Source organism: Akebia trifoliata, chromosome 8 (genome assembly GCF_017979445.1).
Source record: "Akebia trifoliata isolate Shusen 1 chromosome 8, ASM1797944v1, whole genome shotgun sequence".
NCBI classification, from domain to species: Eukaryota; Viridiplantae; Streptophyta; class Magnoliopsida; order Ranunculales; family Lardizabalaceae; genus Akebia; species Akebia trifoliata.
Window position 1 is genome coordinate 17,562,064 of NC_141382.1, and position 12,838 is coordinate 17,574,901.

A 12,838-nucleotide genomic window follows, 5' to 3' on the forward strand; every position below is an offset into this window, starting at 1 on the left:
TACATTCTTGACATCCAATCATTTCTTTTTTATAAGCCACGGACCATACTTTTAGGAAATAATGTTGAAAAAAAAGTAAATAATTAAAGTTAAGGTATACTGTTTGGAGTAAAAGAAGAGTGAAACTAATTATTCATTATTATGTTTATACTGTTTGTAACTCATAGAAATCTTAAGAAGAACCTGTTGGGTGCAGTTCCAACAATCCTGAAGATTTCAAATTCAATTATTTTCATTTTTTTTTAATGATTCTAACTGTTGTAAATTTTATTAATTTCTTACATAATTCCAATTTCCACATTTTTTTTTGTTTATCTGTCTTCTATTGCATGTGAACAATGTTTTCTACTTCTTTAGTAACATGATACAAGAAATGGTTTAATTACTTATATGATGTTTTTGATTTAATTTTTTACTATCCTGTTTTTTATATTTGTTTGATAATTTACTCAATATTTTTTCAACACGACAATTTTGTCATTCACCCTTATTTGTTTAGATTGGAATGCGGATCAAGAGAGATTGCTTCTAGAGGTATTTACTTTTATTGACCTAATTCCCATGGTCAACGTTATATATCAGTTACAGATGGAAAGAAAAACGCTATGTATCAGTTACTTTTGAGTTTGACTATCAGTACATTTTGATGTTGAAGGCTCAGTTTATTGACCACTATACAGTTTATTGACCACTATACAGTTTATTAAGTTTTAATTGATCTCTTAGGTTATATTGTATCTTGTGCATCAAAACTTTATGGTTCTAGATCCTTTACTCTTGCCTCAAAAGCTTATTTCCATATTATAGGATGATTTGATATTTAATTTTGCTCTCTCGTAACTTCGTTCTGTTTTTAATGAAACAGAATTTCAAGGGTAACAGTTGTTTGCTGGCTTAAACATCATCGATCTATAAGACTTGTTAGTAATTTTGCATTTTTTGTTACAAAATTTTTATGATCTGAAATCTTTTCAGTATAATGTAATTTACTTTCATCAATACTATCGATATTTCTCTTAAATATGATGTAATGGCACTCTATTGTAGCCTTTTTTTTGTGATCACTTGACGGGTGGGTTGCCAGAAAGCCCCAGCCTATCAATCAAAAAAAAAATTCTTAAAATCTTTGTATAACTAATGTAAGAATTCATGAGCCATATAGACTAAATTTGTTTTCTTGATTCTTGTTACTTGTCAAATGTATGTTCCAAGCAATACCACTACACAAAGTATGTAACCATATTTATTAAGGAATATAACTAGTAAACAATGGGAGAAGACTAGAGCACCTCACATCAACTTGGGGCCTACAATGTGAAACTATGCATCATGATAGTTTTACAATTTATTTAAAACTAAAGAAATATTGATTTATTCAGTTCACTCTCACTGATTTTCTTCGTGGAACGTACACCGGTGCCCATAAATATTTTCTGTTGACCATGAATGTGGCCTCTGTTCTCCGTTAAGAATTAGAGGAATGACTGATGGATCTCTTAAAACCATTCGAGCATATTGAGGATCTATTCCCAGTGGGTACTCTTCATCAGAAGGTCTTGTACTACTGGTCCCCATCTTGTACACAATACATTGCCAAATAAGAAAAAAATGGAAATATTTGATAGACATGTAAGATATATATATCAGGAATACAAGTAAAAGAAAAGAGTAAGTGTAGTATACTTATTAAGTGAATAAGTCCAATACTTCAGCCCGACATAGAGCATAGCCGTTGGAGAACGTGGGGAACATTGATCTTTGTTCAAGAGGTGGGATTGGGACTGGTAATGAACTCGTTGATGCATGTTCTCTCCAGATCGAAGTCTCACCTGTCATACTTGAACTACTCATCAATCCAGCTGGACGAAGGACTGAATCCTGTGTGCTAGATCCATCCCCAAAGGGTCTAACAACGGATGTAGTAATACATCCTCAACTTGTCTCGCCGCATTCTCCCCAAAAATAACATTACATACTATGAAAAAGATTTAGTAATTAATTGGATTCATGTTGTAGTCGCACTAAGTAAGAGTACTCGTTTCTAAAAATTTTTCCATGATTGACTCGCATGTGGATTTGATCCATAATATTAAAGTACTTTTTTAACCCAATTCCTCAATGTTCAATCTTGTTGGTTATATTATTCATCTTTTTTATTATAAAATACGGTAAGAAATTTTGTTAGTATAGTCGTAATTTCTTAATGTATTTAGTGTTTAAAGCCAATGCATTAAAGAAAATAGTAGATGACGAAACATAGAGAAATGTGAGATCCCTTGAAGACAATAAGAACCAAGAAAAGGTTTATTTGAATTCACCATATAGATTCACGAAATACCATGAGGAGTAGAAGTTTCACCAAGATCAGTTGACCTAATCATGGTTGCTCTCTGGTCCAAAGAAGAGAGGTAAGAAAGTCTCAAGAATTAAGAAAAAAGTCTTTAATCGGCTAAATACCATGAGAGATAGAGGTTTATTTTAGAGTGGTTGATCCAAGTCAAAGAAACTTTTGATTGGCTAAATACCTTGAGAGCCACAAATTTTCTCAAGAGGTGGATTCTAGTCAAAGGTAACAACCTAAGATAAATGAATTTATAAAGTACCAATGCCAAAACGAATGGACCATAAGAAACATATATGCGTATATTTAGAGTTCGTCAATTTAATGATTTGAACTATTGATAGTAGTGTTTCTTGCTCTCTTTACAACTCAAGGACTCTTCATGTCCACAACTCTTGAGGAAAGCTAACGATACGGATAATATCATGACCACACAAAAAAGATAAATAAATTATGTCTCTGTCTTATTTTGCTTGATCCAAGAGGATTTACATAGATAGTCTATAGTAAATTGGGAATAACTTGGTCATAAGAACTTGAAATTTGATGATTCCAAAGGCATTGAAAGGAGGGCTTAGAGGGATACACTATCGAATGCCATGGTGCTCATTCCTCATAACCTACGAAAGTATTTCGACATCATTTACCCCTCCAAAATCATAATCAAAGTTGGACTTTCTATTTATAGAATATTTGATTGCGAATGAATCTAATTCAATCGTGATTTTGAACTTGTGGCAAAAAAGAGTTTTAACGTATTTAGGATTCTTAATCTAATTGGAGGCAAATTAAAGACTAATAAAGCAATTTTGATTTCTACAATTATTGTGTTTTTGTTCTTGGTATGAGCTTATCCAAATCCAGAAGGAGAGGGTGGTTCATGGTCTCAACGCATGACCAATACAAACAATCTAGTGAAGAACTCATTACTCTGTTGCAAGTTTGTAGGAAACCAAGTTCCAAGATGAGCTTCTGGGAGATGTCCAGCAATGGAGAGAAAAACAATAATGATAGATTTGATAAGCTAGAAAAGCAAGTCGAAAACCTTACCAAGTTGTTGAGGAAGATAGTAGAAAGCTTGTTGATCAACAAAATCTCATGGAAAAACACTTTGAAAACAAAAAAGCCAAAACTAGATAATAGAGACGAAGATGATGTTGCATCTGATACTGAAAGTGACTCCGAAGATACTGGTAAGGATCCCACGAAAACTCTGAAAATTGGCTTTAAAATTGATTTGCCTATTTATGATTGGACGATTGATGCCGATAAACTGGAAGGATGGATTGATTGATTAGAAACTTATTATACTTTAAATAAGTATTCTAGTACACAAAAAAACAATTTTGCAAGTCTGAAACTATTAGGTCATGCTCTCACATGGTGGAAGTCATACCGGAAGCAATTCTACCCCATAGGTTATGAGGAAGAACATTGGTACAAGTGGCACCACCTCAGGCAAAAGGTTGGGTTGTCTGTACAAGAGTACACTACCAAATTTCACAATCAGGCTTAAGTTATAGATGTCGACATCAATGACCATGTAGTCTTCATGAATTATACTAGTAGTCTCATGAAGTATATATGAAAAGAATTGAAGTTGTTCATTGTAGAGATTATCGAAGACGCTGCGGTGAAGGTCATCCCCATTGAGACAAGAAATAATAAATTTGAAAAGAAGGATTACAAGCCAAAACATGGGAATAAGTTTGACTGGAAGGATGGCAAAAAGGGAGAGCAGAGGAAGGAGGGATCATCCTTGAAAAGAAACTATTGTGACCATTATGAACTCAGTGGACATATAAAGGATAAGTGTTGGGTACTTCAGCACGAATTACAACCAAAGAATGGAGAAATAACGAGGGGAGGAAGGACAGAAAGACAATAGCCTTGGCCACGCAACATGTTGAAGAGATTCTAGATGTACATATTGTAAATACTAAACTCACCCTTATGACCAGACCAACAGAGTCCTTAAAACACAATAATCGAGAAGAATTATTTAATGTAAGAATTTAGGATATGGAAAGTATGGTTTTGGCTATTATAGATTTGGGTAGACAGAAAAACTTCCTTTCAAAATATGTAGTACAAAAGTTTGGGTTGGAGACTACACCTCACCCTCGACCAAAACCCCTTGGGGTGGATGTAGAAAGACGTGGAGATGAAGATTACTAAACAGTACACCTTCAAGTGGGCAATCACTGAACAATATATTAATGAGGTAACATGTGAGGTAGTACCATTGGATGTGTGTCAACTAATCTTGGGAAGTCCGTACTAATTGGATCGAGATGCGATCCACTACCGATGTCTTCGTAAATATAGGTTTATCGAAAATGGAAAAGAATTCCATATTAGTACCTACGGAGATTTGTTGACAGCAACACAAGTCAAGAGTATGGTTAATGCATACAAGAAATTCATATTGTTGATGATCATGCCTCAACAATAGAATATGGTAACTATGGCATTATCTGCTATGTCTGTGTCTCTTAAACAGCAAACTGCGATTGAAAGCTAGAAGAATAATATACGAACTTATTTCAAGACATCAAAGGGTGCTACCATGGAGGGATGTAGAACATGATTTCTAATTGGTCGGGGACTCTCCTTTACCAAATTTTGGTTTATATCGTACATCAATCACGGAATCTGAAGAGATAAAGAGGCAAATCCAAGAATTTCTTGAGCAAGGAGTTATCAAGTCTAGTTGTTCACCTTGTGGTTCGCCAATGTTATTAGTACCGAAGTAGGACAGTAGTTGGCGAATGTGTGTCGATTTTAAACAAAATCACCATTAAGAATTGATATTTGCTACAGAGGATTGGTGATTTGTTAGATCATCTTAAAGGAGATCATTACTTTACAAAGTTGGATATCTAATCTGGCTACAACTAAGTTAGAATTTGAGGAGAAGATTCTCCAAAGATTTCCTTTAAAACCAAGCAAGGTCTCTTCGAGGGGTTGGTTATGCCATTTGGACTATGTAACGCTCTAGCTACCTTCATGCAATTGATGAATTAGGTACTATGACCATTATTGATGAATTTTTTTATTGTGTATTTATATGATATTTTGATTTTTAACAAGACATGACATGATCATCTACGACATATAGAAAAAATGTTGAAGGCCCTAAGACGAAATTAGTTATATTTGAATAACAAGAGGTGCAAGTTTGGGAAATAGAAACTAATGTATATAGGATACATAGTTGGCATAGGAGAGTTGAAAGTAGATTCTGACAAAGAACAGATCATCACTAAATGGCCCACACCCTGTTCAGTAATAGAGGTTCGAAGTTTTATGGATGCATGCCAGTATTTGCGCAAATTCATAACCCCATTTTTTACAAATTGCAACACCTTTGCATTTTCTAACAAAGGTCAATCAAAAATTCGAGTGGAACAAGAAGCACAAGGATACTTTTTAGTTACTCAAATGGAAGAAATTAGAGGCACCAGTTCTAGCTTTTGAAACTTGTAAAGGCCATTTGATATTTAAGCAATTGCTTCTAATTATGCATTGGGAATTGTCCTTATCAGAGATGAAAAACAGGTAGCCTATCATTCAAAAATGTTAAATGAGTTGATTCCAAACTATGCAACTTATGACAAGAAACTCTATGTACTGCACCAGTCCATGAAACATTGGAGAGTTTACTTGCTTAGGAAGTCATGGTTCATTCTGATCATAAACCTAACTAGTTTTTGTCTACACAGTCCAAGTTACATCAAGCTTGGCCCCTGAAGTGGATGTCAAACCTACAACAATTCAACATCATCATCAAGTACAAAAAGGGAGTGACTAATAAGTTGGCAAAAAAATTTTGTGTACCCCACTTCAATAAATTCCTCATTAATGGTGGTAATGAAAATTTGACCTTTGAGTTCTTTCGGATATGCAAAATCATATGAAAGAGACGTTAATTTTTGTTCTGAATATCAGAAACTACTAGTAGGGTAGACTAGCAGTTTCAACTGAAGGATGGGTTGATGTACAAGAGAACACTTTAGTGTATTCCAAAAGATGAGGATCAAGTGCAGTGGATTCGTGAGGCTCATACTTCTAGACTAGAAGGACATTTGGGGTTGAGAAGACTTTGCTCAATCTTCAGCGTTAAATCCACTAGCCAAAAATGCAACTTGATTTTTTGTGTTTTATCTAAGATTGTGTTTTGTGCAACACCTCAAAGCCTTCCAATAGAAAGGTAGGATTGTATCTATCATTACCAGTCCCTAACCGACCTTGGAGAGTATTTCCATGGATTTTTTGGGTGGATTACCTAAAACCAAGTCTAGACATGATTATCTATATGTGGTTGTAGATAGATTTAGCAAGATGGTTATTATTATTCCATGTAAGAAAAATATTATAAGAGAAGGGGCGGCCAAGTTGTTCTTCCAGCATGTTTGGAAACATTTTGGACTTCCCACATTGATTATCTCTGATAGGGACAATCGGTTTCTTGATCATGTTTGGCAATTCTTATGGGAAATTATGGATACCCGACTGAAACAAAATACAACTTTCCATCCGCAAATCAATGGACCAACTGAAGTCATCAACCATACCATGGTGCATCTATTGAGGGGCTATAATTCCAAGCATCCAAAGACTTAGGATGATAGTCTTCCATACCTACAATTTTCCTTGAATAGGGAAATTCATAGATGCATATTGAAGTCACCTTTTGAAGTGTGTTTGAGTCATTTACCTCAAAGTCCTTTTGACATGGCATTCACTGTAAGTGACCGTAGTTGGGTGGAAAGTAAGAAGAGGATCATGCTTGAGCTCAAAAAAATTTAGAGAGAATCAGTAAGGCTCTTATAGAAGTTGAAGCACAATTGTATAGGTCTCAAGAGAAGTACAAGGCTCGCCATGACAAGCATTGAGTTCCATGCACATTCAAAGAGGATGATCTTGTTTGGTTGAATATTGGGAAGGAGAGATTGCACAATGAAGGTAAGAAACTCAAGCCTATTCAATATGGGCCATTCCAAATTATTATACAAAATGGTGCTAATGCCTTTGAGCTTGAGTTATCACCATATATGCACATGTATTTAGTCATGAATGCTGAATACTTGAAATTATTTGAACCGTCATTCCTTCATGATGACTCTGACAAACATACTCGTCTCCCATCATTTAAAGATCTATGGATTGACGTTGAAGATCCTTTGAAGGAGGAAAACATTCTCGAAAAAAAGGTAACAAAGACAAACGACATTAACATGACTCTTTATGTATTGGCAAGAAGAGACAACTACCTAGCTAGTCCAAGTAGTATAGTAGAGACAGGGGGACCAAAACGTTCACTCATGTACAGTTTTAGATTTAGTAGGAGCTAAATCCCCTAAAAGAGGGAGAGCCATGATCCAATGGGATTTACATAAATAGTCTATAGTAAATTGTGCATAACTTTGTCATATGGACTCGGAATTGGACAATTCCAAAGGTGTTGGAAAGAGGACTTAGAGAGTTACACAATTGAATGATCAGACACTCATTTCATGTAACCAAATAAAGTGTTTCAACATCGTTTATCCCTCCAATTCATAATCAATGTTGGACTTTCTATTTATAGAATCTTTGACTATGAATCACAATCAACATTTCTTTGATTTGAACTATTATTAGTAGTGTTTCTTTCATGGCTTCACAGCTCATCGACTTTTCATGTCCACAGATCTTGAGGAAAGCTGATGATACAGATAAGATCATGACCATAAAAATAGATAAATAAATTTATTATGTTGTTGTTATGTAAAGAATAGTTGACTATAGTGCATTTTTATTATGATATTTCGGTGTAGGTTATCACTATCAGTAATGAAATTTTTTTTTATCACTTTTCCTCAGGAGTCAAAGATCATTATCTATCTTTATGTTTGGGGTTTCCTAGTTCAATCACAAGAATAAAAAAGTCCACTCATGATAAAAATTCCTACAACATAAGCGCTTATGTTGATGGTGAAACTGTTTTCAAATTGAAGTTCACCTATTTTTAAAGAGAGAAATAAATACCAAAAAAATAATTTTAAATTATATTTTAAGTTAGTTCTGCCCTAGAATTGGGCTTGAATCCTTTTGAAGTAAGACAAAGCCAGTAAGAGTGATTGACCAAAGGACGACTACCTCTAGGTTAGGAATGTTTAATTAAGTTTTAAAATGGAATATTAGTCTGCTCATCGGGCAAGTTGACTCACGAGCCATCAAGAGATTATGTTTTTACCTCACCCTTGTGTTCGTTGGTCTCGGGTCCCAAGAATTTGGGATGTGACAATTCGTATCAATTAAATTCGGGGTTTACCTCTTGAATACCTTTTACCCTAATGTTCCAATATAAAAAAATTCCTTGCTTGCTTTGAAACAAATGGTCGTCTTGTCTAGATTGTCTCATCCAAGTCATCTTGGTCTTAGGTTGCACATGGATGAGACAAGAAACCGAGATGTAACTATGATGTCAAGCGTGGCTTTTAAAGTGTTCACCATATTGCTTAATTCTTACAGTAGGTGCTTTATTTATGAAAGGCCTCACTTATTATTTTCGACTAAAGATGGTTGGCTTGGATGCATGGATTCCTTTGCACTTTGCCCTTTAAACATGACCTAGGCATCATCTTTGACAACAAAGCTTTGAATGTGCATCAACTATTACAATGATGATGAAATAATAAGAATTGAAATTTAAAAAGCTTTTATGCACTACATAAAAAATTTGAATTGTCTTATTTTATACTTGCTTTTTTATCAAACAGATCAACTATTGATGAACAAATACAAAGTGTAAATTAAAAAAATAATAACAAGTAGGAATAAAATAAGTTCAAAGATAGAAAAGAAACAACGAGAGTATATATTCACCACATTTGGAAACATTTCTGCAAATTTATTGAGGGAGTAGACCATTATAGTAAAATGTTCCTACATATCAAAAGCCAACATGAAATAAGAAAAAGTAAATCACGTCACATAATTTAATATCATGAAAATAAAATTTATATATTTGTGAATCAATCAAGTAGAAATTACCCAACAAGTTTCATAAGACGTGTCCTTAGAAACTTGTCATTTTGGGAAATCATGGTTTACCTTTGGTGAAGAATACTTAGTTCACTCTAATGCTATGTTGTTGTAAGCATTACTATTTCTTTTTCTATGTCAATCTATTAAAGAAATTTATCACAAGAAAATCTTCAAAAGTAATGTGTGTGTGTGTGTGTGTGTGGTAATATTTAGGTAGTTAGAACAAGTAAAAATATTCTTAAACTAACCAAATTATAAATACTTTTGTAAATAGAAGTAAATGGAGGAACAAGAATTGTACAATCATGGCTTTAATCATGATAATGACGAAGTTAATATTGTAATTAATATGCTCTAATGGGGTTATTTTTTCTCTCTAAAAGATACTTATGGAGTTGATCTATTGAAATTATCTGATTTCTTTTTTCAATATTAGTTGTCTAGAAAAGAAGGTAACAAAGATCGAACAACAAAAAAATATATATATATCAAAATTCTCAATGAATTTTATGATTCCACTACAAACCTGAAAATAAATGTATAAAATATATTAAGCTACAAATTTATTTTATTGATATGGACACTTTAACGAGCTAGCCTCCAAAAATCCGGCCTGTAGGATTGGTCAAAAGTTCCGAAAGAATTTCACCCAAATTCTAGTTATCTCTTCTAAACCTAAATCCTTAAACCCTTATAGCCTACTTCCTAAATATATGATTACAAAGTAAATCAATCAAATGCTTAATCAAATCTAAAAGAATAATAATCAAATACAGCCGGCAAATCATATTATAATATATATTGATTATCAAAAAGAATATACTGATTAATCTTATAATAACTCCTAGTTTTATTTAAGTTACTAAACAGAGACTATAAAAGGTTCTTAAGAAAAAAAAATCCGATAATTCGAGAAATTCAAGAGATGGATTTTCAATAAATTGATATTTCTTGTTGAAAAGATTGATGTTCACCATTCAACACATCAATTCCTTTTAGTGTTGTTGGATCCAAATTCTCAAAGAAACAACGGCCGAAAAACACAAATAACTATCAAACAATGGGAGCATTAAAAGAAATTTGGTGAACCCATTAGAGAAGAAGATTTCATAAAAAGTCTCAAGAAATTGAAGAAACAAAATAGTAGAGCAAAATGATACTCTAAAATATAACTTTATCTACCAAGATATATCAAAGATATTTACAAAAATAATACCACTTATAGAATGAATTTCAAGGGATACAAGAGGCAAGTGACCTAAACGGAATATTAAGTATGACAAACCTACCTTATTGAAAAGAATATCAAAGGAAAAGAAATAGAACTAAAGATCACCTGATGAACTATGAAACCAAGAATCATCACTCCATCACCCATGAACATGGAGATCCCAGATAGAGTGATAAATCTGAGACTCGTTTGAGGTTTCCAACTCCTCTCTAAGACCTGCATCACTGCTCCAATCAAAATTCCCAAATGCATCACCTAGGGTTTATGTTTGGGATTTTTAATATTTTTCCTCATTGAAATCATAAATGAGCGCTTCGCATTCCATCTATAGGAAACTAGGGTTTTACTTTCTATAACTTGCAAAAGGACATAAATACCCTCATAGGTAACTTTTTAACTTGTTAGTTGTAACCTTCTTCTCTCCTACTCTCTAACAAATTTGTCGGCTTTTCCATCTATCCTCCCTAAAAAAATCTTTTAGCTCATTTGTATCATTTTATCCTTCAATTTTTAAGCTACTCCACCAGACCTTTGATTTTTAGCAATACTTTCTCTAGTATATTTTCATTTATTTTCCGCAATGATAAATTATAGTTTTTTTTTTCACGATCATTAAATCTAGGTGATCAATTAAGCTTGACCTCATGGAAAACATGAACATAAACAAGGTGTAATTTTAGAAAACCTTCCTATGAATAGAAGACCATGCAATTCAAAGTAACAAAGGTAAATTCATCAAAGTTATGGTAGAAAAAATTCTTTGAAAGTGGGCTTATGCCCCTTTTGAGAAACATTTTAAAAACATAGCTAGTCTTATAATGTTGGCAAGATACTATGTTATTTATTTTCTCTATGCGGTTATATGCATGACATTTTAAGCTTCAAATTGATTATTAAATAGAAGCTTGTCTAAGTAGGTTGGCCATGATTCTATTTTGCTACGCCAACTTGTAATTAAAGAATTTCAAAATATTATGGATTTGTTAGGAGTCGCCATCTGGTTTACATCCAAGAGCCAAACTTGACTTTGAATATGGATTTTTATCAGTCTACAATAAGAATCTTGGATAAGCAATTTGGTTACAAAATCTGGAATGTGTTAGATACTTGTTTTGCCCAAGATCACAAGTTGATCTACACTATGATTTATTAAGTACTTTTACAAGTCAACCTAAGTGGACTACAATCAAGATTTACTTAGTGTAGGAAAATTTTCCTCCTATCAACATAATTTTATGCGAGGGCACAATAAATCCAGGCCCTTATCTTTAATCGAGTCAACTAAATAATTTAAGAAAAATTTAACCATTCATTGCATTTAAATTAGTAAGCTAACTCAGTAAATAATTTTGAATTTCCACATTTTTACAACTCTCTAACAGATCTCAGATTTCTTTTTTGAAAACTTTGATTTTGTTAATACAATTCAACCAAATCTGAGTAAATCGATCCTTGAGCGAAACAAAACTTACCATGTTGGAAAACTTAAAGAATCCATGCATTTCTCTGTGAGATACTACCAACTAGAAGGCTATAGGATGGTTTCAAGCTAGTTTCTCTTCTGATAGGAAGGCATCAGATCATCCCAAAATTCTTGTTTATAATCTTTCTTTCATATCATAGGAATACTTTAAGTTTCCCAGTCATGGCAGAAAACTCCTCTAGGCTTTCTTTGCGGAGGCTTTTCAAGGGATGAACTGATTGATCTCCAAGAAGCTTGGAGTCTTTTCCAAATGTTTGAAAAAAAGATCGATTACAATTTCAATGCAGCTAATTGAATCAAAGTTGGGAAGATGGGAGAACTCTTTTGTGGGCTATTTTTTAGGTAATTGGTGACGGGGACCTTCGTTGTCCTTCCCATAAAAATTAACATATATGTAATTTTCCTTGACTTGTGGAACAAGTAAGAGATCGAACCCAAAAGATAAGGGGGGGTTTAGAATTAAGCTAAGATAATGAAATCAAATCTAACAAAAACTATTACAACTATTTCTCTATTTTTGAAGGTACCAAAAGAAAATACAAGTTGCTAGAAATTTAACTAATAGAAATGAGAATAAACTAAAAACTATGAGGAAAAAATCATTGGAAAAGGATGCACCTAGAGAAAATTATTCAACCAAAATCTAGCTTCTAACCTCTTTGATAACTCAATCATAAGGGCTTGGTGTTAGCTCCTTAGATCAGAAGATTTAGCATGATAAAATCATATTTAAAGACTACTAAAGTAG

General features: G+C 33.3%; 1 protein-coding gene across 4 annotated transcripts; it reads right to left on the minus strand.

The window, feature by feature from the left end:
• Nucleotides 1–780: 780 nt before the first annotated feature.
• Nucleotides 781–10,917, minus strand: LOC147396325 (uncharacterized). 4 transcript variants are annotated; one of them, XR_015180882.1, is made up of 4 exons: nt 10,713–10,917; nt 9,215–9,274; nt 1,684–1,837; nt 798–1,575 (listed from the first exon to the last, which is right to left on the minus strand). XR_015180882.1 is itself a non-coding variant. In XM_086451690.1 (3 exons), the coding sequence occupies exons 1-3, from the start codon at nt 10,857–10,859 to the stop codon at nt 1,387–1,389; spliced, it is 396 nt and encodes a 131-aa protein (XP_086307816.1). In that variant the 5' UTR covers nt 10,860–10,917; the 3' UTR covers nt 782–1,386. The 4 variants fall into 4 exon arrangements, 1 of the variants encoding a protein (XP_086307816.1); XR_015180881.1 differs by having other exon boundaries at nt 800–1,575; nt 1,684–1,829; XM_086451690.1 differs by lacking the exon at nt 1,684–1,837 and having other exon boundaries at nt 782–1,575.
• Between the last annotated feature and the right edge of the window lie 1,921 nt (nt 10,918–12,838).

Coding starts and splice junctions, on each gene's coding strand:
- LOC147396325 (XM_086451690.1), bottom strand. CDS start 10,859: ATGCATTTGGGAATTTTGATTGGAGCAGTGATGCAGGTCTTAGAGAGG. Junction 9,275..10,712: donor TTGGTTTCATAGTTCATCAG/GTGATCTTTAGT, acceptor TTTGATATGTAG/GAACATTTTACTATAATGGT. Junction 1,576..9,214: donor CAGAAATGTTTCCAAATGTG/GTGAATATATAC, acceptor ATTGTGTACAAG/ATGGGGACCAGTAGTACAAG.